Genomic DNA, 25249 nt, shown 5'->3' on the forward strand with positions numbered 1-25249 from the left:
GGAGCGGCCCCGAATTCACACTCTGTCACATTTGCGTCGTAATTTTAATTTTTCCAGAGGTGAATGCGGCGGCGCAGGATGTTAAAAGCCTCACACTGACAGCAGAGCGTATCTTAGAAAAGTAGGACGTTAAAAGATGAATTTGCGTCATTCGCTCGGTTTAACTTTTGGGCATAATTAGATCTTGAAATGTATGTTCGGGTAGATAGTGTGAGGCCTGATTACGGCTCTGGCTTGATCTGCCGTAGGTCAGGAGATCGTTTCTAAAAATTATTTAAATGCCAACATGATGTGTGAAGTAAATATAGAAATTGCAAGTATAGTTTTTGAGATGTCAGCAAGCAATAAGAAAGCATTAAACTGCTTTATATAATCACGTGCAGATTTATTTGTTCTCTCATTTATAAGCTCATATTTGTTTGATTACGTGTCTGTACACTCTTACGTAACAATGGCCATTGTTTCTCAATTATGCAACAACAATGATGAAAATTTTTATTGCTTTTATTTAAAGTAAGATAATTATTTTGTTATGTTTCGAATCAGGTTGTTTTGTTTTCAATATTTTGTCTCCAAAATTTTATTATCTTATTTTCTATTGAAAGTATGTCGTCATAATTAACCAGGATCATGAGCCAATAATTAATCGTTTGAAGGTAGTCGCCATAGTGACGAAACAAAGACCCTCATGCTTTCAACTTTAACTGCTATCAGTCAGACCAATTTTTTTACATCAACTTTTCTGGGAACTGTGATTGTTTCGTCATAATGTTCCAGGAAGGTTGTTAGGTTTTAGAAGGTGCAGTGTCAAATCGCGCTAAATTATTGACGAGTTGACCAAAGAAAGTATATAATAAGTTGATGACTTAAACAGATTGTGAGAAATGAAAATATAACCTTTGCAATGAATATAAAAAATGTTTTTAAATATCATGAAATCTGTAAGAGAAAAATTTTCTGCAAAACTTCATACGAACAATTGCAAATTTAAAAACTGTTTCTTCCTGCAACTGAATTCGTTCATTCAATATAAATTTAGAAAATGATTTCTAGATTTTCCCACAAAAAAAAATAGCAAAAATGTTCAAGTGATGAAAAATAGTAACGACAAAAAAATATCTCTTAAAATATGACGTCATACTTATTACTAAAAATCATAAAGCGAATCGTGATGATATCATTGGTCTAACCATACATATGCTCCATTATCTAATCACAATTCATTTTGGTTATTAGGTTATAATCTAGAAATTAACTAAACGCAATTTTTAAAACACAGTAAAGATAAGAGTCAATAGCTTTTTGACATGTTGCCAAGTGGTTGGTACCACCTGGTACAACTTCTTGTAAATATCTATTTAAAAGATTACGCGAAATAAGCAACAAATATACCCACAAGTTTACAAATCATTTGCTACAACACAATGAACCAAACGTCACAAAGTATTTTGTGTCGTCATAGACACGTGTTAAGTAGAAACAACACCAATTAGGGATAATTTTTTCGAAAAACTTCACTCACTTTCCGGGAATCAAAACAAAAAGCTCCGGTTTAAATAAACGAGTGACGTCGTGACAAACGATGCTTATTACATCACAATGGATGGTCGTAGTTAATCGCTAGCTAAGAGCAGCTAATGACCTTTATAAAGAGAAAGCGGCATGTAGTCCACCGTCAAAGTGAAAAAATAGCGTTGTCAAAAGTAATTATGTTTAAAAACGTAGCAGATCTGGAAATAATTCAACAATAAGACCAATTTTCAACAAATGCAAAATAATGGTCAAATATTAAGTCATCCAATAAATGCTTCGATTAGAATTACTTAGTTTAAGCCGTATATGCCTTCCACCTGAAATGTCAGCACGCCGAAGATTTTTTCCATCGCATTTTCCGATTCCACGTTAACCGGCTGTGTGTACGTCGATCATTTCTTTGCTTGAGTTCTTCTAATTTACTTTACTGACGAACCAATAAACTCGAAAGGTCGTGAAACAAAATTAAGTTATCGTCCAAGTCTGTAAATTACAAGTCAATATACAAGTTGTCAAAGTATTTTCCGGGAAAAATCGACAAAGGCCTTTAAGTGACCGAACCGTCGGCGTCCTTTCTCCGAAACGCGTCACTACTTGATCACGTGACCGCTTTTTCATAGCTGGCGGTTTTGCGACATTTGTATTTTTGGGCCGTTTCCAAGAAGCGAGGACACTTTCTCTCGCAACTTTTTTCGCCGCTACGCCGACTTCATAACACCCGTTCCCCGGAATCTGTTCGCATTATGGACTTTCTTGCCGCATTGCGACGTTAACATAACCACTAAGACGCATGCTGGATATCTTTGCTGTAAGTTATAGTAGTATTAGTAATAATATAATAATAATATCATATTAGTAAGAGACTTATATCACGAAAGTTGTGTTTGCGCAAATGCCTATCGCAACGGAACGCTATTTTCAGCGTCAGAAAACAGAAAGAAAAAGAAAAAGAAAAGGAGTCGTATTTGGAAGAAGTGGAAGCAGTTTATGTTTAAGCAAAGGAATAATTTTCATATGATTTGTCTTACTAGGGTCGTTTTTCTAACTTTTATAAACTGCTAGGGATAAGATTTGAACTCGAGTTCTTATGAATCCAATGATTCATGGAATCCTTCGTAAACTTTAATGAGTAACGAAATGAGCTTAAAATCGTATAGAATTGTAATCATACAAACTGTTGAGAGACATCCGTCTCGTTTTGTTTTTCATGTTTACAGCCGGATAGATTCTAGCAAAAGTTTGAAATAAGAAATGTTATGTTTTTGCTGTTGTAAGAATGAAGCAAGACGCATCGAAATCTGATTAATGACAATTCTCTAAGAATCAATAGACATCTTACAAAAATGAACTCCTACCGAAGCGTAAAGTTAAAGCTACCCAGGCTGCATGAAGGCAACACCTCAGGTGCGAGCAGTTCCGACACATTTTCCCGGTACCAGTTATCTTTTGTCGCCCTTCCCTCTTTATCATCTTCAGTTGTTGGTCGCACGTCATTGTCGCGTAATTCTGACGTCACACACACATTACAACGTCCGGTTCCATTACCTACAAGCTTAGCTTCGTTGTCAGGAAGTGGTAATTACTTAAACGAGAGTGACGTAGCTGGAGCTGCCGATGAAATCCAAAGCACATCCTCAAAGAACTCTTCCACTTCAAACGTCGCTGCAATGACATCTGGCGGAAAATCATCCAGACTTTCCGAACCACGCGATGGCGACGGATTGTTGTTTCGTCCTTTCTTTCCACCGGAAGCAAGCAAAAATGAAGATGTGTTGTCAGATGTCGGCGTAAATGCCAAATGTTCTTCAATAAGTGCCAAAATTACGCCACAATCCTCTAAACCTACTTCAGAGGGCGCTGATCCCGAGCAAGCCAACAAAGCAGAAATCTTCAAATGCAAATTTTGCGACCGGACATTCTCCTACCACTGCCATCTTCGAGTCCATGAAAGAGTAAGTCGTTGATATTCGATGTCATTTGGAAGAAATCGCTGCGTTAAAACACCTGGAATTTCAATATTGCTTCCCCCTTTTCCTCGCGAGGTTGGGATTATGCAAAAGACTTTTAAATAAAAACAATCTTTTGACAACTTGATTTCACGAAATTTAATAATTTGTGTTTGACCAAAAAGCGACACAAAAAGATTGGTTTTTAAATTAACAGGAAATTTCTTTTTTTTTCAAGCATATTGACTAGTTTATTTATTTGTATGCAAGGTACACACAGGAGAAAAACCATTTCCGTGCAAGTTCTGTTCCACCCAGTTTAGCCAACTTGGCTCTCTCACAGTTCATATGAGGATTCACACCGGAGAAAAACCATACATTTGCGGGATCTGCTCAAAGCGCTTCAGGCATATCAACAGTCTCAGAAGACATCAGAGACAGGTGAGGTTGATTGTTCATTTTGATTGTATTCCATCCTTCTAACACACGCTACTTTCATTTAGTAGTTTTGTAACTGTATTAGATTGCGGCATTTTTATTTCATTTTAAATCATTATGGGTGAATACAACTGTGAGACCCAGGGATATTCTAAACTGTAGGTGAATTATGACTTTCACCGCCACATTTCCTGCATTTTCCAGGTGCACTCAAATGGGACAGAAGGTCATTTGAGTGATACCACCAATGAAGACAAAAACGACGGTTTTAAGCAGTTGGTGCAATACCGCAAAACAAAGCCAAAGTATCTTCCTCCAATTCCATTTCAACATTTCCATGATGGGTTAAGTCACGACAAAAACCACAACCGTACTCCGTTTTTCTATGTTGACTTTCCAAACAGCAATGGTGGCATTAGAAGTGGAGTTATTTGGAAATCGTCTGTGCCAAGCCTGACCTCAAGCTCCTTTTTAAGTTCAAACGCTGTTAGCGTGTCTTCTTATTGTAGTGACGTGGCCTCGTACAGTCGTGCCATGGCTCTGAAACATGCCAATTTCTCATGCAGCCCCAAACAGCATCTTCCTGAAGATCAAAGAAAAATTAACTTGCAACTGAAGAGCGAAGGCCAAACAAAGCTGAAGAAACCGGATGACCAGAAACCGGCCAAAGAGTCAAAAAGCATTTTCACATCAATCAAACGCTTGCTCAACACCGACAAGTCAAAACTGGATTCGAAAGCTTCTAAGATTAGCTGTAAAAGCGGATTGCCATCGAGAAATGACGACAAACGAAGCAAACGCAGTTCAAGTGATGAAGGATTTTCCGGAAGTGACGCTGAAGAGAGCAAGACCACTGCAAAAGGTTTCAAAAACGGGGAAGAGTCAAAAGGCCATTCATCAAGTAATAATTGCCCCCATGGTATGGCAGTATTGTCTGCAAAAGATCTTCGAAAGTGGTCCAACGACTCTGGATTCTTGTCTTGTGTTTAGCGTCTGACGCCAGCGGTGCGTGGCAACAAGTTTAATATAGCTCGGGTCATTATAAGACTTTCAATGCAGCTCAGTATATGACAGTAGCTGTTCTGGTGTAAATATTTTGCCAAAATTGTGTATTTATTCTGTGCATGCGTGCCCTTATACACTGTGTTAAGAATAAAAAAATACACAAAAAAAACAAGTTAGCGAAAATCTTTCCGTCAGCACAAAAGCAAAATGCAACGTTCACTGGAACCAAAGCGAAAGTAATAAAAGTAGTTACATCCGTCAGTGTACACATATGTAATACGTCTTTACATGAATTTTATATCATGTACTTTCTGTTGCCGATGGAAGCCAATATAGTTAACTTAAAAACAACCTCAGCCTAAATATATCAAAGTAAGCAACAGCAGCAGTAAGAAACAAAGTATCCATGGATAGATGTCATCGGCGTCCAGTTTAAGCAGATGGATCTAGGCTTCGGGTAAAATGACGCAACTCGTCACTCGAAACAGAACAAGGCAACGTCCTGACAACTTTCGACTTCTCGTTCGACTTCTCCGCATCTGTTTGCGCTCGTCAGAACGCACCTGCAAAATTTTTTACACGTAACTGGGTGATCTTAAAAACAAACGCACTTGCCAGGCAATCCGCAAAGATAAAAAGTTAAGCAAACAAATTTAATCACAAAATTTATATTTCTAACTAAAAATGTTTTTGTAAGTCTCTTAAGTCATAGGTATTTAACGATAGCTGATAAGATTTTAAATCTCGTATGCAAATGAGCTTGATTGCCTAAACCTGCGCCGCAACTAAATGGTACAAAACCGCATTTTCCACCCTACCTGTGTCTGATGCGCGTGGCATCGGGACCACATGTCCGGGTGCATAAACCCCAAGGTGTCCACGGTGAGTAACGCTTTTGGACGATGCTGCAAGGCGGAAATACACAGGGAAGAGATCCCGAGCGTCCGTCACGATCACAGTTGATCGGATTTAACTTAAGTTTGAAAAAAAATATCACAAAATTATATCGAGTATTCGGTCGTGACCCACCCGGGTATATTTCTATATTTCTTCACTATTTTTACAGACCCATTGTACCCAGTATTGTGATGCAATCTTCACTTTTATATGTTTCTTCACTTTGTTTTTGTAGGACATTAACCGTAAAATGTCATTGCAGCGTGTGCTCAAAACCACTAAATCTAAACCATCCTAATGTCTAAACTGTTTGAGAATGTTCACAGCAAGTAAACACTCACCGCTCTACCAGTGGATGGATCAATGCATTGTCGAGTACGAATTTGAGTCCCACGTCCGCAAGTCACTGAGCAGGTACTGTATGGCCCCCACTGGCCCCAGGCGGCGGCTGGCCCACCTGAGTGAAACAATTTATTATAAAAGAAATATGTTTATAGTGATTAGACGCTAATACGCTCAAGCTGTAGCGTCTAACTAGTGTGAGAAATCCCACATGAAAAGATCTTGGAATTGTCTATGAGAGTTATATGGGGGACACAAAGGTTTAAACAAGCTGCGTGAAGCGCAATACAGTAAATTTAGCTTAAGGTTAAGAAACTCGGTTTTACAGGGTGGTCCATTGCAACTGCGATCTTGAGATGGAATCCCAGGGCATAGACTTGGCCTAACCTACGAAACATAAATTATTCTGAAATTCTCAATAAACACTAAAATAATCAATCACGCATATCATCATGTGAATATCATATCATATCAACCGCATATCATCATGTGAATATCATATCAACCGCATATCATCATGTGAATATCAGATCACATCAAAAGCATATCATCATGTGAATATCATATCATATCAACCGCATATCATTATGTGAATATCATATCAACCGCATATCATCATGTGAATATCAGATCACATCAAAAGCATATCATCATGTGAATATCATATCATATCAAAAGCATATCATCATGTGAATATCATATCACATCAAAAGGCATATCATCATGTAAATATCATATCATATCAACCACATATCATCATGTGAATAACATATCATATCAAAAGCATATCACCATGTAAATATCATATCATATCAACCACATATCATCATGTGAATAACATATCATATCAACCGCATATCATCATGTGAATAACATATCATATCAACCGCATATCATCATGTGAATATCATATCATATCAACCGCATATCATCATGTAAATATCATATCATATCAACCACATATCATCATGTGAATAACATATCATATCAACCGCATATCATCATGTGAATATCATATCATATCAACCACATATCATCATGTGAATAACTATCATATCAACCGCATATCATCATGTGAATATCATATCATATCAACCGCATATCATCATGTGAATATCATATCATATCAACCGCATATCATCATGTGAATATCATATCATATCAACCGCATATCATCATGTGAATATCATATCATATCAACCGCATATCATCATGTGAATATCATATCATATCAACCGCATATCATCATGTGGATATCATATCATATCAACCGCATATCATCATGTGGATATCATATCATATCAACCGCATATCATCAATATCACTATTTGAACGCATAACTTTCCAAATATAGTCCGCCATCTTACAATATTTTGCCCGTTGATGGAACAAACTCTTTCCCGCGTTTGAGTTCCTCCAGGCCCGCAAGTGACCGAACAAACAGTAAACAACGACCATTGTCCCCAGTTGGCACCAGTAGGTAGACCTGAACAACAAAATGTTTGTTAAATTTTATGCTTTTTATTTGCGTTTTGTACATGTACATGCTGTTCCTGTTCAAGTATAAAAGATGCCATTACAGATGTAAACTTAAACATTTACATTAATAATAGAATAATATAATACATAATGGATGCAATATAAACATACACAGTACAAGTTAGCTGGTTAACTGTTTACAAACTCGTTCGTACAAGGTCGTCCCCTACAAGTTCGTCTTTCTGTCGAAAGTCCTTCGCATGAACTTGGGTTTAACTACAATGAAATAAAAGTCGATATAAGGATTTTTAATAAGTTTCATAAAAAAAGCCCCAAGCAGGTTGTTTTCATTTGTTTCCGGTTTCAGAAAGTTCAAAGACAACCCTGCTTCACCGTGCCGGATCGGCGGTGGAGCGGTTAGAGAGGCTGGCTCGTAAAAATGACAACCGGTTTCAATTCCCAGTTGCGCTACGGTTGTAATATCCTTTACCAAGGTATTAACGACAAGTGCTCTTATTCAGTGGTCCTGATGAACACTTTCAATTCGGGCAATGCAATAAAAAAAAATCAAAAAACAAACAAAAAACGTCTGTGTCTCCCGGAACTTGCGCAAACGCAAGCTTGGGCATGGGGGCTCGATGAGGAATCATCGCCGGGTTTAAGTCGTGCAAATACTTTCCTTAGCATGAGCATAAAGACTGTGACACTCTGCCAAGACCAAGTCCCACTATAAAATTATCCGTGTGCGCTCACTTCTTGGTTAATTGCGGGGTCAATACATCGTCGGGTCCTTGATTGTGTTCCCTCTCCACAAGTGACTGAGCACGCGCCGTACGAACTCCATACCCGCCAAGCAGGGCAAGGAGATCCGGGGCAGGTTCGACTTTCTTCCGAAATGTCACCCACTTGATTTCTATCGCAAAGACTTGCGCTTGCCTGCAAACGAAGGGCGAAGAAATTAGTTATGAACTTTTTGTCCAAGATGTAGAGTTAACAGTCAAACATTTCACTCAGTGTTTCCATAGGTTATAGACCATCTTTTTTTTCACTGGGTAAATAGTTTTGTAAGAATTGTAATCAAGCGTGCACGCTATCTTACCACTGTTTCGCCGACTAAACAATCTCGTTTGCGCGTTTGTGTTCCGTTTGACCCGCAGATAAACGAACAAGGCGTATATGTTGACCACTGCCCCCAATAGGCAACAGTTGGCAGACCTTTAATAATACATGATAATATTCAAGTGTTTGATTTCAATTTTAAGCTGCTTATACGAGTTTAATGATATTTGAAGGGTAAAACACCAAGCAGAATATTTCTACGTAAAGCTATACAATATATATGTTAACATTTTGTCTGTAATTGCCCTAAGTGTATTTATTAGCTCGTAGGGCAACATATTGCAAAGGCGAACTTATTTGAGAATAAATATTTACAGTAGTTTGATATTTTGTTCATTTTTGGATCATGTTATTGCATTAAGCAAGATTTTAAAGGCTGGAAAATATTTAACAGCTTGAATAAAGGAGAGAAGATCTGTTCAAAGACTTGCTGAAACATATGCAACTAAATACAACATTGTTTATATGATGGTTTTGCAATCTTTTTTGGTTTGTAGATCGCGATCTTTGACGTCTAAAGCGTACGACCGTTATAAAAGAACTATAAGTTACTAAACAAAAAACATCGATTCCACCTTTGATATTTAAATACTGGAATTATGGTTTCCTTACATATATGCATATGTTGGTGTTAGTGTTAGTGTTGGTTTCTATTCCGAACCAACCATCGCAACAATCTTTATATTTAGGTAAAGAGAAATGTCAAGTTTAGTATCAAGAAAAAGTTATTCAACTTACATGGAGGAGCGTTGCATATTCTGACTTCGGTTGACTCGCCTTCACAGAATCTCGCGCTCACCTAAAAATTCATAAAAATCAAGAAATATTTATCATCACTTGCATTAGTGCCCACGTCCTCTTATGATGTCATATGCTATTTGACGTAAAATGCTTACGTTGTTACCACCTTCATTTACGCAGTTCCTTGTGCGTGCTTGAGTACCTCTCGTACCGCAACTTGTAGCAGTGCAGGCCGAGTAAGAAAGCCAAGGTGTCCACGAAAAGTTTTCTGCAAAATGGCGCAATTATTTTTACCATTCTACAGCTTTGAACACCCTTACTTTCGGAATTTGTCACTTTGCAGAGTAGGTTATGTGTATTGTGTAAGCAATAGTTTCTTAAATCTATACTTTTACCGATAAAGACCATGCAGTTATACGAGAAGTGCCAAAGATTTTTAAAATCACTTTACATGTAGGTAATACTTTCGTAAACCAAAATGCATCTTTGAAAGATCAAATATAGCTTAAGCAGATTCTAAAGTCAAATTAGACACATTTTACCAAGCTCGAAAACATTCCTTGAAGTACCATTTCAACCATCAAAAACTTTCCAGTTCAAGCTAAACTTTACTTTAAAAAATAAAAGTTGTACCTGGAGCGTCACAGGTGTCTGTGTTACAAGGTTCTTCCTGCTTATCATCCTCGTCAATGATTCGTCCCAAACTTTCAAGGTAACAAAGACAGAGAGAAGGTGGAAGCGGAGAATCCTCGCGGCCGCGATAAAGACACATACGCTCCCGGTCCCTGATCCCTCCCCCGCAAGTAGAGGAGCAAGAGCTCCACACCGCCCAGACCGCCCATGAAGCGTCGTCCTGTCCTGAACGGCCAGGTGGCCTAGGAGAAGGAAAATCTGGAAGAGTTTCAGAAATGTTGTCTGTTTCATTTGGGATTATGCTCATGTTTATTTAGGGAAGTGACTTGGTAAGTGTAAAACTACATTTAAAGTACAAAGTTTCGGCCTTACTTAATTTAATTTTTTTCCTTTACCATGCCATTATCATGTAACGGAATCAACTATAAGCTCAATGTATAGCACAGCTTTGTAATAAACGTTTTATCACCTTGGGGGAAAAACCTTTGCCCACACACCCTTAAAGACCGTCTCAAGTTTGAGTCGGTTCTTGTGAGGACGACAAACCTGCTGGGCCAGCTGCGGTCAGGGATATTCTCAGTGGTACGGCATGTCCTAAAAATAAAAACAAAATATTTGTCCTGCAAGGAAACGCTACTTACTTCTACCTGTCCCGCTTGCCGAATGGCGCATAGTTAGTTGTAGTAGGCCCTATAGACTATAACCTAAGTTATTGGATAGTAGATTAAGTTAAAAAACTTTGTAAATGCGGTATCGTATCAAAATCTTTCAAATTGAGGAAAATCTTTGCACGAACTAAACTCAACGATGATTCTGCTGGTGCTCCTGCTGTCACCAAGTTTGTCTTTGTACAAGTTCCGCTTGCTACACTTCTTCTTATATGTGTCATAAAACACCTGATTTCGTAACTGTTTTTATGAATCACTGAGAAAGAGCAACCGTCGTTCTACCATCAAGCCGACCAAGCTATGACCTCATCACTTATTAAAATTTAGTGACATAGTTTCCACAATTTTGATCAGAAATCGACGTTGAACAATTGAATATAGTTCATAGCATACTGTCTGCAGTTATTTACTGATTCGCGGTATGAAGACGAATGAAATCCGCCAGTCGGTCAAAGTCAAGGTCGTCCCGTTCCATTTCCTCATGAATAACGGAACCGCCCAAGCAAGACGAGTAACCATTTTCTCCAATATCACTCACCGCTTGACGGCGCTTTCGAGCAAGCTGCAACGTGTGCTGTAGGACGTCTGAAAAATGAAAAATTTTCTTTAAAAAAGAATTCAGTGGTAGACATTTAAAGGAAACCAAAAAATAGGACAAATATTTCGGAAAATGAACAAGCAGAGCTTTTTTCTCAGGCTTAATAAGCTACTTCGCTTTGTTTTCAACGAATTTTTTTTTAGTCGATAACAAAAATTATCCGATTATGCTTAAAGTATTTACAGACACTTAAATATTTACTGATGTTTACGAATAAAAACTTGCTCAAGAATGAACCAAATAAGGTCAAGCTGCAACGTATCTATCAATTATGACGTATTGATAATAAAAGACCAACAATGTACCAAATAATCGATCTTACCATCATTCCTTCTCACATCTACAGCGTAATCATCGATGCATCGTCGAACGAATGGAAGAAGAGCTGACGAAGGCTCAAGGAAGCGAATAAGAATGTCTTTCCAACAATCTTCGGTCTGCCCAAACCTGATCATTCCAAAACACACTTAAAAGATGTTAAAATACAATTAAAAATACAAAAAAATAAATACTAAATACTAATAAATACCAAAAATACTAAAAAATACCACTTAAATTATGATTGTGTGCGCATCCAGGCTTTTCTTAATCCTACTCCAAGTTATACAGAGTTTCGACAAAAGTAAATATCCGCATCTTACCCGCAATCTAGGTTGGCGGTGTTGTCGTACCAGACCGAGTCCAAGACGCTGAAGTCAACATTACTTCGCCAGTCCAAGTCAGAACCAATTGCTGTAGGATCAATCTAACCAGGATAAGTTCGAATTTGAGCAGTTAATTATGAAGATAATTAATAGCGCACTGTAGCCTAATAGTAATAACTAATAAGCTTCCATTTGATGCTGACCGATTATTTTCAGACAAATTATGGGTTTGGTACATGACGCTGTGTTACGTTTTCTAAAAGAACAGTAGGGTCTAGAAAATTATGCACGTAGCGCCTTTAGTATTTAACAACAATATTTAGTTCAGATTCGGATCATTCGGACTGTTTCAAAGTCTCCGATTCTATATAAATAGTCGTTGTTTAGTAGTCTAATAACCGCCACGGTGGTTGTTGTTCATTGCATCAACGACAACTACGGCAACGGTTAATCGAATAAAAGTAGATGTTAAATTAAAACAAAGTATGAAACGCTTTTCTCACCACATCTTCTAAGCATGCTGTGAAGTAATCCCTGAGAAAACGTGTTCGTTCCACTTCCGCTTCCGGTTCCGTGCTCTCTTCTGCTTGTCTCTTTCTTCTCACGGTTATATAAGTGTGGCAACCTTGAAAAAAGCCAGGCATCAGCTTCCAACTCCAAGCCAAGTCACAGCATGCCTTGTTTACAAAACCTACCTATACAGGACTGCACTGCCATGAGAAAGCAGAGTGCAGAGGCCACCGTTCCTTTCATTATTGTCTTCTTGCACGTATTATCACCTTTCCCGACCGGTTGTCTTTCGTTATCAGTCGTCGTTTTACCTGAATATACGATAATTCAATTGCCGCTACCACATATAAAATTTTAAAACTTCCAAAATTCTTTATTTTTTAATTTGTTTACCACACTGCTTGACAGGAAATTAAAAGTATGGTTTTTAATTTTGCTTTTAACTAACCTTATGGTGAGAGCTTGCTGGTGCGAGGCAGTCCTTCTTTTGGTGTTAGTACATACTGTCTGCTTAATTCGCTCTCATCATACTCAAGCTTATTTTTCGCCTTTGATGTATTTAATAGGAATGTTAATTCCTTATATTTATCGGAGGTTTTGCTACTCATTGCGTTCCTATTACAAAGTTTTTCGAAGAAATTCCGCTCCGGGCGAAATCTGTGGATGGTACGAACTGTAACGCGTGCATAGGAATTTGGCTGGTTGCCCAAATATACTGGCTGCAAGCTGTATTATTCTCTGTATCAAGCTTTTAGGTAAATTTTATCGCAAATCGTTAAGGAAGAAAGGATTATGCAAATGAGAGACTAATTAAACTTTTTTGACGTTTTTCTGTTTGCAGGCATTACTGGAAAGAATGTTATTACCATTATCATACAATTGGTATACTCCGCCAAATCAACTTATTAATATCTGTAATTAAGTTATTAATTAAATTATTGTTTTCAGTAAGTAATGATGTTAATATGTCAATTAGTAATAATTAATCCCAGGAATTAACACTATATATGGTTTATCGGCGTATAGTGGGCTGCTGGTAGGAAGAAAGCTGTTTTCTTTTAACTTCCATTGAAAACTTTTGGTGTCCTAAACATACGTATGTATTTTGCAATAAGAGCGACTTTTTTCGAGCTTGTTTATTGCTTGCACAAACAAATCGATAAAGCTTGCTAATAACTAAAGGTTTTTCTCGTTTGAAATTCTGAGAAATATTTAGACCTATGTATATGTAATACTATCGATGTAATAGCAATGTGTTCAAACTTTATGCCAGTTGTATCTCATTGTTACTATTTCATTCCATTCTTTCCATCAATCATTTCGTTGTTGCATTGTTACGAAAAAACATAAAGACAATGGCAGTAAAGTGACGTCACAAGTTTTCAACAACGAATTCCGCGGCCATTGTAATATTAGCTCAATAGCACAATCAAGTGTACGAACTGTTTATATGTATCAGAAATAGCCTAAATAATTGGGTGCTGTACAAGTTCGGGCCTTTTGGTCCGAGTTTGTAGAATTAAATGGCAGTAGGCTGATGCCGACTCGTTGGTAGTTAGGTCTTTCGGAGAAGAGATCTCGACGCTTATGGGCGGGATGCTTGATAATTAATCAATCAGTGTTGTAATGACTCGAGTCACGTTTTTCAATGACTCGACTCAACTTGAGTCAAAATCCAAGATAACTCGAGTCGCGTGATGACGAGTGTGAAGGCAAAAAAGACAACTTTAGATAACGAAAACAGATAAATTTCAAAAAGAGTATCAATCTGGCTGTAGTAGACGGCTATGACGTCATAGTACCCACTTCAATGCAACGCGTAGTGTGAGCTATATAAATGGTTTTAAAGTTAAAGGTATTGACTTAACTTAACTCGAGTCACAACTCAATATGATTCGACTTAACTTAAGTCAGAAAAAGGACTTGGTTACAACCCTGTTGATAACAGTTAGTTTGCTAGAAGTCGTGTCTTCGACATTTAGTTGTAATAAGTTATATTGGTAGCTGAATGCACTCGCTGTTATGAGGAAGAGATTGGAAAATTATACAGCTTTGTTTATTTTCTTCTTTTAGTAAATGCACATGCACAAACGATAAAGCAATATTGACCTCATTAATGCTTTTGGTTTTATGCCATCATAACTGAAATTTGTTTTATAAATTGCAATATATGAACTTTGATTATGTCATGAATCATATCATTATATCATGAAATATATCATATCATGAACTTTGATTGAAATCATAATAAACAGGCTTATAAAATATAACTACAACATATTTAGCACAAAAGTATAAAGCGAACGAAATAATATTTGCTATATTTTTGTGAAATTTAGAAGATAAACAAGGTTTTAACAAGATTTTGATGCACCTGTTGGGTCTCCCTATAATACGATAGCAGCCGATGCTGGCAGGTTTTAGGGTTAAACAAACATCAAATAACTTGGAAACTACCTACAATCTACCGATTACTTATAATAATTATCTCTGTGTTAACTTCAACTGTCACGCTGACCCTACCAAATCTGCAATAAAACCAACAGCAACTCGCAGCACCTAAATTTTAGCATCGAAAAATATCTGGCAGCAGCTTTATAGTATTGCATGGGTTTTCGGGAAACCTCATTCATTCGTCATCCAACTGTCTTGGAAATCGGATTTGCGTAATTCCGTCTGAAAGAACAACATAAAGCTCCGCCTCCTCTTTTAAAGTCATTATATCCAAATGCTCTGTTTTTCCGGAGTATGCGGCTGCTGCAGCACCACCTCCAACGATTGCTCCGCTGGCTCCTCCGATGCCGATTGCTGCTCCAAAACCATGTGCGGCTGCTCCAGACGCTGTTACTTTTGCAGCAATTATATATTTCACCACAGGAGCAACCACAGCCGCCAAAGCCGCACAACTTGCAATGCCAGCTGTTCCGCCGACAGCTACACCTGCCGCAATCCGAGTTGTCTGGCTCTTTGAGATCATGTTTTGGAGAGCGTTGTCAGCGAATTTTTGAAGTAATTTGAAGAATTGACGATGAAATCTGTTCGGTATTCTGTTCATAATTTCCATAGCGGCATTTTGTTTTTTGTTTTCAACATCCTCTTTAAGCGTTGTGTCCATGTTGAATCCATACCCCTTTGCAGAAATAACCAGTGCGTCAAATAAGATAGTATTTTAAACCTAAAGGTGTCGGTAATGAAGGCAAGTTAAGAGGTTTTCTTTTCTAATTTCAGTTTCCTAAATAGGTTGATATACGCAAGACCAAGATTGAATATGTTTCTCAAAAGTTACCCGAAATTTTTTCTGAGTTGGTTTATTGTTGAAATGGTTTTGTTATGATTGCAAGTGCATTATGTGGTTTTAATATTTAACCTCACAAACTACAACAAGCGCTAACATTTGTCTTCATATTTCCGCAGTCATTAGTTATTTGTATGGTGACGTACCAAATTGGTTAAATAGCCTAAACACACACAAAACAAGATTATGCGACATTAATGTATTTCTCGCAATCTCCGTGAGTGGTTATGACCTATGACAAACCTGACACATAGTATGTGACAACTAGCCCCAGGTTCGCATATTCAATATATTCAACGACGGATAATCAAAATACAACAAGCGTTACTCTTCATCGAGTCTTCTCTGTACCAAACTTTTCTGGTTTTTCTAAATTTTTCGATTCGAAACGTCCTACCTACAGTTTATATCGTTTTGCTTTGATCAGTTTTCGACTTACCGATGGTAGATTCTCCTTTAAATTTTCAATAATCACGCGAAATTCTTTGTAGGCTTCAGTGAATTTCTACAAAAATAAATTATCACAATTTCTATTGACAGCAATCGGTTCATCATATGTTGTAATGACATGAGTGCATGATGAGTAGTTTACGACAAATAAAAACAAAAAGGAATTAAGTTTAGTGTATTTCTGAAGATAGCATAAAGTTAAGCAAGTTAGTGAGTTTAAAAATTGTATATAATTTGTCTAAACTTATGCCTAAATCGCCCACATTAGTAAGTTCCGTTTGAAAAATCCACTAATGATAAGTTTTGTTTCAGTATAGATGTTACCTTTTGTGAATGAACACTACAATATGATGCAACTACGTTGCAAAAAAGATGAAGACAATCAAGCAGACAATGTTCACTGTCTCCATATATATTTAATATAGCCTATAGATATATATCCATATTGTAATAATAAGTTTACATTTGTTAGAGGGTCATCATTTAGTTTAGCACCTCAACTTCCCGCCTGCATATTTCTAGAAAATCCACTAATTTTGCTCTCCATTTTTGATGACATCCTGACGGTTCTGGCTTTTCCATTTCATCATATTTCTTCAAAGTACTTTCTACACAGATCTTGTGCTGCTCGTTCAGTGTCAACAGCAGGTCTTTGATCGAGCGTGAATAACCACAGTTCTGTAAAAAAATTGATATATAAAATTAACATCTTAGTATGCTGACGACCTCTTAGCTAATCAAATAGCATCAGCTAGCTAATCAAGGACCATTTATCTCCGTCAAGACTAAATGAAACTAAACTTAGAATAAAACTGATCGCTTAGAATTAATTTAAACTACATTAACGATATATTTAACCCTATTTCAAATAGGATTGTCATTTCAATACAACTAATAACGTGTACTGAACCTATGCACGATATGCAAGAAGCTTTAACATTTTCATCGTTATTTAATTAAATTTATGATAAGCCATCCACTTTTCTGACTAGGTAACGCACAAAATGGCTTCGTAAAGACAAAGTAAGTTAAATAAAGCATTTCTAAAGAATATTTCAACAAACGACAAACATTTCCTGAAACTGTAATAATACTTACGCTGATTTCTCTATTAATCTCTATCCAGTACATTCTCATGCATTGGGGCAGTATGGAGTTTTTCATGGTAATGTTACCTCTGGTCTGAAAAAATAAAATTAAAAATGTCAGGTAAATTGCATAATAGTTCTAATATTTATCAAAGTGACGTATGATCCAGGAATAATATTTACCGGTAACTTGCATTTATTGTTAGGAATTGTGTAAAATCGAACCGAGATTACACAATTAAAATTTCAGTTGTGCGAAATTACCTTGTGAAAGCCAGAGGTATCAGCAGTTTAAGAAGAAAGATAAAAAACTTTGAGATTTACATCGCGGTTTCATATATTTTAAGTTTGATTAGTTCGCTGGATATCATCAGTTAATCGTATTTTTATCTTTTTTAAATACAAAAGCAAACTTAAGAGCAAAGTGTTGCAGTTACGACTCCTAAGCAGAATGAACACTATGTAGTATACGCAGGCTTGTCCATGGGAATGGGATTCCCACGGGAATCCCATGGGAAATGTCCCATGGGATGGGATGGGATGGGACAGCACGAATTGCAATTCCCATGGCATTGAAAATTTGCTAAATGAGCACAGTGACTCGGAATATGAGTACCAATGATAATAAATTGTCATAGATAGACAACTTTTCTGAACTTTAAAGTTAACAAAGTCAATAAATTTTGTCGTTTTGTATCTCTCTTTGCACATGTAGTCAATTCTAATAGACATTAGACTTAAATTTCCATAAATTTAATAACATTTATTGAATTGTATTTTGATGGGATGGCATGGGATGGGACAGAAAAAAATGTCCCATGGACAAGCCTGTATACTGTCAAAATAGTAGGGGCTAGAGACACTAGGGCGGAAGCCGTACAGTAATGTAATGGTAAGCATAAGGCTAGGCTAAGGGTAAGGGTAAATGAATGGGTAGGCAGTGTAAAGCTATAGCCTATAGGGCAGGAGAGATAGCACACCAGGTTCAAAACAGTAAAAAAATTTGTATTATTTAAACGTTTCGGTCGATGCCTCAACTGCAATTAGGCATATGAATGAAATTGAGACAAAGCCATAAAGGCAGGTCTGGTTGAATGATCTATTTTTTACTTAAATATATGTTGCTTCAAACACGTTTCCAAAAACTCCGTGATTTTTTTTTCAATATGACAAGTATGATACGAGCCTTCAATTTAAATTTCTAGAATCTAGATGCTTCAAAATCGTTATTGAATTGTGTCAGTCAGCCTGATGTTAAATGACCAATCTTGTGGAACAACTGACTCATTCTTAATGCATAATTAAATAAACCACATTTACTTCACAACACGCAGTTGTTCGTGTATTTTTTTTAAATTGTGTAGCATAAGATGTGTAGCCTAGTCTTAATAAGATAATGAGTTACTTAATTATAATTACTTATTGGCAAACTAAGTGAGTTTTCCTGTTCGTGCAACGAAAATGCGCATATAGCGATGCGGGATTTCCCATCATGAAAGCTGTAAACGAACTTTATAAAATATCCTTTTTTTGGATTTAAAACTACTTAACTGTATAAGTCTTCCTTGTGAACCCAACTAATGAAACCCAACTAAAATGGCCGCCTTGATGCATTGTGACAAATAATGCTTAAATAATGTAGGTCTTTATGGAATCTGTTTCATTCCTTTACTCATGGTTGATTAGAAATTTTAGCAGTGATTCAGAGCTAATTCAAATAACCGAACCTTCCGCTACGACAACAACGGCAAGGTAGGTTAAGTGAAAACTGCCAATGCTTATATGAACAAGCACATAGTGGATATAACAGTGTTTTGGTTAGAAAAAAATAGAGAAAGCAACTTTCTTCCACCAATTGCCATGGTTGTAAACCTTGTCATAACCAGTTTTGTTTTTCACATTTATAATGACATTATCAACCGAAATGCAGAAATAATTCTCATTTTATAGCAATTGAGCTTACTTGGTTTTCCGTTTAAACTTTACAGCAATCAGTTTTTTAAAACTTTATAAAAAACTCTTTTTTGATATACCAACAATCAGGACGTTGTACGAAAAAAGCAATACCTCTGATAAATGTGCATTCAGGACACCATCACTGTCATTGACAGCATGAACGTAAGTCTGGGCCAAAACAAACAACTGTTCGCCACTTAGTATTGCCTTGTTCACTTTCCTCGGTTTGATATGTTCTGATGCAAACTCTTCCACACACAAATCTTGTGCGTTTTGTAAGAAATCTCGTCCAATTACTGTTAAAAATAATGACTTGTTAAATAAACACGCAAAGCTGTCAGCAAGCTGCTCTATAGTCATATAAAACCTATATTTTTTTTAGAACAAAACAAAATCCTACAACTTATAGACATCATTTGATATCCCTGTCGAACTTCGCGTTCAGGAGGTGGCAGCAGAAAGCAAGACACTCCTTCACAGAATGACTCCGGCAAAGATGTCACTTGTTCGTTTGCATCACTCATTACCGTTTCTTTGTAATAGCATTCCCCGCCCAACCTTCCAAGCTGGTAAGCGTTAAACTCCCAGTCTCGCACGAGAAAGCATACGCGCTATAAAGAGTTGAGGACAAAGACACAGAACATGCCATTTGATTAATTTGTAAAGCTTATTTAAAGCAACGTTCACAAAAACATTCGCATATTCAAGATCTTATCTACGATTAAAAAAACGAACAAAATAGTGTTGGGTTTAAACTTGATCAAGATTTTAGTTGCACCAAATATTTGAATCTAAAAACAGAAAAGCTTGTACTAAATTGAATCTTTATCTGTACATTTAGTTTTCTTTACCTGAAGTAATTCACCTCCGTTTCTGTCTTCAACTGCAAATCCCACCAACTCAGCGCATCCCTGTGGAAATAGATAAGCTGAAAGTAAAATCAAACTTGTGCATGAAACAACATTTTTAACAATATGGTGACACCGGCCACCAGGAAAATTAACAGGAACGAAAGATGTCTGTTTTAGGGCGCTGGTTTCACATTTAAGATCAAAATAGTTCTACCACATCTAGATTTCAGGATTTCAGGATTTCCATCCAGGTTTCCGTTACCGATATAATTAATTTGAAGCATATAACATATTATAATTATCTTTTTGTGAGTGTGACTTGCGCCTATCTTCTTAGTTACTAATCAGTAGCAATAGTTATTAAATTTACACGTCGTTTATTCAGGCTCAATAGCGTTTATACTGTATATAGAACTGTAAATATATTTACAATTGGTCAAAATCCCTTGGTAGATTTTAATAGAGTATCTGCCTTCATCGCTCATCAAGCTGCGGCTGATAAAAACATTTGTTAAAGTAGTGGAAGTCGAAGGAAGTGTATTTTAGGTTCTTCAAGCATTTCACATTTTGCTCAGAAAAGGCGATGGAAAATTGAAGGCTGATGTTTCTACTGGACCAAAACTCACCGTGTAGTTAAGTAATTGGAACAGCCAGCGATAATAGAAGTGAGCGTTTTAAACTTTTAACACAGACATTTCGGTAATGCAATCAAGATACAAAGGCAGGTTCAACACCAGTTAGGGCTTGATTTTAGTGATGTTAGGGCTTACTGTTGATTTCTTTAGTTATAGACATTACAGTAATTCACAAACCAAAAGGCTAAATTTGCTAAAAAAAGGTTTTAAAAAGGTTTTAAACTGAGTAATGATGTGTGACATTGATCCATTTCACAGCTGCTGGGCACAGTAATGTTGGACATTGTTTGCATTGGCCTAGTGTCAACTTTGTGTACGTAGAGATACTTTACCTTAAACCACAATGTTTATTGGTGATTCTACTTTTAGATCAAAATTAGCGTAAAGTTCGTTTCCATCATTTAACTAATGTGGTTCAAAAATAAGATAACTCCAATATTACGCACTAAGTTTTTTGCAAACGACGAAAAACCTGTTTGTTTTAGGATTCGTTAGCTGATTATTTTTTGGGGCAAAAAGTGATAGGTTGTATCTATATCTCGAAATTTAGACATGAGAGGAAAATTGTGACCTGAGATTTGATTTCAGTGCCCCCAAATTAGTCAACAGCAGATACATCTGTTATATAAGTTTTAAAAAAAATGTTTGTTATTATTAGCAAACGATAAACAAGTTATGATATTCAGATTACGTTTGTGGTTGCAACATGATTGGCGTCAACATTGTTTCGGATGTTGAAGAACTGAACTGAACTCAACAACAAGCTGAAACCATAAAGAACTTTTTCCACTTCAGAGTTTTGCTGCAAATCAAACATTCCCTGAACGTCCATGAGGAATACAGCAACCTGTTAGAAAGAAATACAAACTTCTACCGAACTGTTGAACTACCGAAGATATCGAAAATATCGAACTTAATAAATAAAAGCAAATGATTTTTTTGTCAGTTGTACCTCAAAACATTTTTTTGTTTCTGTTTTTAAAACAATTGGAGTTTGAGTGATGTAAATCCCCTTGGTCGTTGAGCGTACCCCATCTCCGGAAACAAAAGTCGTGTCAAGGGTATCTTGGTATGCTTCGGATCCTTCGATTAAAGTCTGCACAAAAACGCGTTATACTGTAAAACTTTGAAAGTATCCTGGTGAGGTAATCCCGCAGCGTCAATGCTTACGTTGCCTTTACAAAGGTAATGCAGGAAGAGATTTATCAGAAAAGACTTTCCCGATTTGGCTGGACCAGCAACTGAATAGATCGCTACCGGTCTGTCTCGAGCATCTGGATGACACAAAACTTCTTTCAAGTTTTCCAAGTTAATCTTCGGTCGATTCTGGTCAGTGATATCAACTAGGTTAAGCACTTCCATTATTATTTGTTTTTAAAGCAAAGCTAACGCCTCGATATCTGTTTGTATAAATATGTTACAGCATAATCTAATTTCAATTCCAGCGAAATAAATTAATTGGTCATTGCCTGCTAATTCACCCACTTTTGATATCCATTATCTCAGGTTTTAAGGAATTTCGTTGCATGGAAGTACAAGTCTTTATCTGAAACACGCGCACAATTTCATTGAAATTGGTTCCCTGTATCTACTGGGATACCGTTTCGCGAAACATGTTTTTTTATTTATTGAAGCGAAACTAGCCGGTTGTCTTCATATTCCACATTCATTTAAACAATTTTCTGTTGTGCGGGATGTGAATAAGAAATTTCAATTTATGAAATAAAATAGAATAAGAATTTATTGGTTTTATAAAGCACTTATATTGCATCAACCATTGTGAGTATATGGGCAGCTTTTCAGAAGCAAGCCATAATTTGTAGTCATATAAAACTTTGGTGGCTGATTGTCAAAAATCTATGACTTCCATTTAAATTTTTGTTGTTATTTAAAAGGTAATTTGTAAGTCTTTTCGACAAAAACAATTCTAGATTACCGTTTTTGTTTTTGTCTTTAAATAGTCTTTTAAATATGATAGAATATCAAAGTCATTTCTCTTAAAATCTGACATGTTTTGAAAGTAACATTTTCCAACCAAATTGCAATTCTGTTGGCTATGCAAGATCATTGTTCAACTTAATTCGGTTTTTTATGGATATTATGCACAAAAAATGTTAACTACGACAACAAATTAATTAAATCATAACACAATCAATTTCGAAGAGCTTTGTACGAAATATAAAAGACTCTCTGTGCATAATCTACATAGGTTTAAGAAAATTTTTTTCTTATGATTTAATAAGAAATGCAACATTACAACTTATGTAAAAAAAATTTATATGTAGGCTATGTACAGTAAAGGATTTTATTCTGAATCGAAGACAAATGAAAGCGATATTACGTCATCGGTATGCCGACATTGACAGACAACCGAAAATGTAAATTGCGTTATACGTCAATTTTATCAGTTGCTTCTATCATTCCAAGCTTGCCACCGGTTTGAATTCTCAACCAATTATGAATAAGGAGTCATTTTAAAATTCTAACAGTAATTACATCATATATAACATTACGCAAACGCGTTTCCCATAACAAATAACAAATTTCACTTTTAACCGTTTCCTATACATTTTCCAGAAACGAAAATAGTTCATCTTCCATCTTACACTCCTCAACACCATTGGCATTGCAAATAAATAAATTCTGCACTTAAGTATGCGATTAAATACCTTGCTAGTACTGACAACTATTGATGAAGTTTGATAAATCTCTTTCTTATATCTCTTAAAGCCTCAAACGCAAGGTGTACTCCATCCGAGTAACTGTTTGATAACGGCTTCTATTTCAGACTCCCAGAAGAATTCTTTGAGAAATTAAACAGCAATTTTGAACACCTTTTAGCTTGCTCACAGGCAGAATACATAAAGGACTTACGATACCTCTTGATACGTCTTAAACCACATGAAATGTCGCGCCACACTAAATATTACAAAAGCTGTTTTGACCACAAACTTATCTATACCCATGACAAAGTGTATGTAAATGTGGCAAAGAAAAAAACGAAATTAACAGTTTTTTATGTATGACTTAATTTCGTGAAAGCTTGTCCAGTGTACACTAGTCGTCTTCATCATTTTTTGTGAAATCATCCTCTTTTCGGAGTTCTGGGTCAAAATGCCCCTATGACAATTTTTGTACGAATGCATTTGCTTCTTGCGATATACAATATGCTTTGAAATTATCACAAAGAAAAAAGAACAATCAGAATCAAAGCAAGCATGACGTTATGCAATAATAGCACGGTAAACAACAGATACATAATTATAAAATCACAACTTGGAAGACAATGGAAACAGCGTCTTCCACCCCCTTAAAAAACAAAATTGCCCCCCAACTTCAAAAATTGTTACAATTTTCCCCATTTATGGACAATATCGCCCCCGTTGAATAGCCCTGATGTACATCTTACCTATGCCTAACTACCTACCTACCAGAAACTAAAAACGTTGACAAATGAATTATTAGCAGACGTTTAAAGCCGGCAATCGAGTTAGCAGTTGCTGCTTTATCAGACGGAACAACTGCTAAACATGTGCTTAATGTAGTAAAAACTAAATCAAAATCATCGCCGTTAAATGGCAACATCACAAGACATCACATCACATCCTATAATCGAGAATTGAAACACGATTGAAACACGAGTTTCGTTGTTCTTTAGGAATGCAGTTCTGGAGTTATTAACCTCAATCTAACACCTTAACTTTGTACCACAAAAACTGTTTATCAACATAATAAGGTTACTATTTTTTTTGCATCGGTGGTGAGTACATCCCCAACGAAAAGTGTATGCTTACACAAAGAGCTATTTCTAACTGCAAAATGACATCACCTTTAAAATAAAAAATAAGTAGTATATATCATATTCTGCCGAATTTGGAAGCATTTACTGCGCTTTCCCTCCAACACAGGAAACATTGATTCTATTCTCAGCAAAGTAGCAAATACACACAAAAGGCGCTTCATAACTGAGCAACGTTGAACTTCCTAAGCGAGATGAACAATTTGAACATAGAGCATATTGAGAAGCATACTGCAGCGTTTTTCTTATTAGCGGCATCAAACTTGCTAAAACCCCGTTTCAACGACCGCGGTTTTTATCTTACCGCTATATACCCTTTATCTGATGGCTATATACTCCCCGCAGCTAAAACTCCTAACAACTGTTTAAACCATGAAACCGGCCATAATATGCAAGATTGTCAAAGTTAGAGAACAAATTCATGCTGATTCAAATTCATTCGAAGGAAAAAAAAAATGATTCGCAAGTCAACAGCGACCAGTCACGAAACTTGTTTATCAAGGACGAACCATAAAGAGTGCTTCGAGCTATCTCGTGAAGAATTGACTTGCTATTGGCTACAATACATCGCCGTAAGGTACAAGCACTTAGCTTTCACTTTGTTAAGACAAATCAAGTAGCA

The 25249-nt window shown here is 36.5% G+C and overlaps 3 protein-coding genes across 4 annotated transcripts; 1 reads left to right on the plus strand and 2 right to left on the minus strand.

The window, feature by feature from the left end:
- The first annotated feature begins 2170 nt into the window (after nt 1–2170).
- LOC143468184 (uncharacterized) lies at nt 2171–5016 on the plus strand. The gene is made up of 3 exons (XM_076965215.1): nt 2171–3485; nt 3750–3920; nt 4122–5016. Exons 1-3 carry the CDS (start codon nt 2877–2879, stop codon nt 4905–4907), a joined length of 1566 nt encoding a protein of 521 aa, XP_076821330.1. The 5' UTR covers nt 2171–2876; the 3' UTR covers nt 4908–5016.
- LOC143468015 (properdin-like) lies at nt 4998–13164 on the minus strand. 2 transcript variants are annotated; one of them, XM_076965081.1, is made up of 18 exons: nt 13002–13164; nt 12739–12864; nt 12547–12668; nt 12041–12144; nt 11722–11846; nt 11212–11386; nt 10603–10727; nt 10134–10391; nt 9656–9768; nt 9498–9558; nt 8740–8855; nt 8394–8576; nt 7856–7916; nt 7529–7647; nt 6488–6548; nt 6161–6276; nt 5741–5895; nt 4998–5485 (listed from the first exon to the last, which is right to left on the minus strand). In XM_076965081.1, the coding sequence occupies exons 2-18, from the start codon at nt 12794–12796 to the stop codon at nt 5398–5400; spliced, it is 2040 nt and encodes a 679-aa protein (XP_076821196.1). In that variant the 5' UTR covers nt 12797–12864; nt 13002–13164; the 3' UTR covers nt 4998–5397. The 2 variants fall into 2 exon arrangements, with proteins under 2 accessions (XP_076821196.1, XP_076821198.1); XM_076965083.1 differs by lacking the exons at nt 12547–12668; nt 12739–12864; nt 13002–13164 and having other exon boundaries at nt 11722–11865; nt 12041–12139.
- Nucleotides 13165–14593: 1429 nt separating this feature from the next.
- Nucleotides 14594–22245, minus strand: LOC143468088 (uncharacterized). Its single transcript, XM_076965086.1, has 10 exons — nt 21999–22245; nt 21781–21924; nt 21520–21675; nt 20194–20253; nt 19743–19953; nt 19454–19638; nt 17397–17480; nt 16794–16976; nt 16288–16353; nt 14594–15683 (listed from the first exon to the last, which is right to left on the minus strand). Exons 1-10 carry the CDS (start codon nt 22188–22190, stop codon nt 15183–15185), a joined length of 1782 nt encoding a protein of 593 aa, XP_076821201.1. The 5' UTR covers nt 22191–22245; the 3' UTR covers nt 14594–15182.
- Between the last annotated feature and the right edge of the window lie 3004 nt (nt 22246–25249).

Source organism: Clavelina lepadiformis, chromosome 1 (genome assembly GCF_947623445.1).
Source record: "Clavelina lepadiformis chromosome 1, kaClaLepa1.1, whole genome shotgun sequence".
Classification (NCBI taxonomy): Eukaryota; Metazoa; Chordata; class Ascidiacea; order Aplousobranchia; family Clavelinidae; genus Clavelina; species Clavelina lepadiformis.

What these genes read in the sequence shown, in the direction of transcription:
- LOC143468184 (XM_076965215.1), top strand. Translation starts at nt 2,877, where the DNA reads ATGAACTCCTACCGAAGCGTAAAGTTAAAGCTACCCAGGCTGCATGAA. An exon ending in ATCTTCGAGTCCATGAAAGA is followed by an intron (nt 3,486 to 3,749) that starts GTAAGTCGTTGA and finishes TTTGTATGCAAG; the next exon opens with GTACACACAGGAGAAAAACC. An exon ending in TCAGAAGACATCAGAGACAG is followed by an intron (nt 3,921 to 4,121) that starts GTGAGGTTGATT and finishes TGCATTTTCCAG; the next exon opens with GTGCACTCAAATGGGACAGA.
- LOC143468015 (XM_076965081.1), bottom strand. Translation starts at nt 12,796, where the DNA reads ATGAAAGGAACGGTGGCCTCTGCACTCTGCTTTCTCATGGCAGTGCAG. An exon ending in AGATGTGAGAAGGAATGATG is followed by an intron (nt 11,387 to 11,721) that starts GTAAGATCGATT and finishes TTCATTTTTCAG; the next exon opens with ACGTCCTACAGCACACGTTG. An exon ending in AATATGCAACGCTCCTCCAT is followed by an intron (nt 8,856 to 9,497) that starts GTAAGTTGAATA and finishes GTATTATTAAAG; the next exon opens with GTCTGCCAACTGTTGCCTAT.
- LOC143468088 (XM_076965086.1), bottom strand. Translation starts at nt 22,190, where the DNA reads ATGGAAGTGCTTAACCTAGTTGATATCACTGACCAGAATCGACCGAAG. An exon ending in ATCATGTTGCAACCACAAAC is followed by an intron (nt 20,254 to 21,519) that starts GTAATCTGAATA and finishes CTATTTCCACAG; the next exon opens with GGATGCGCTGAGTTGGTGGG. An exon ending in TCAAATGATGTCTATAAGTT is followed by an intron (nt 19,639 to 19,742) that starts GTAGGATTTTGT and finishes TATTTTTAACAG; the next exon opens with TAATTGGACGAGATTTCTTA.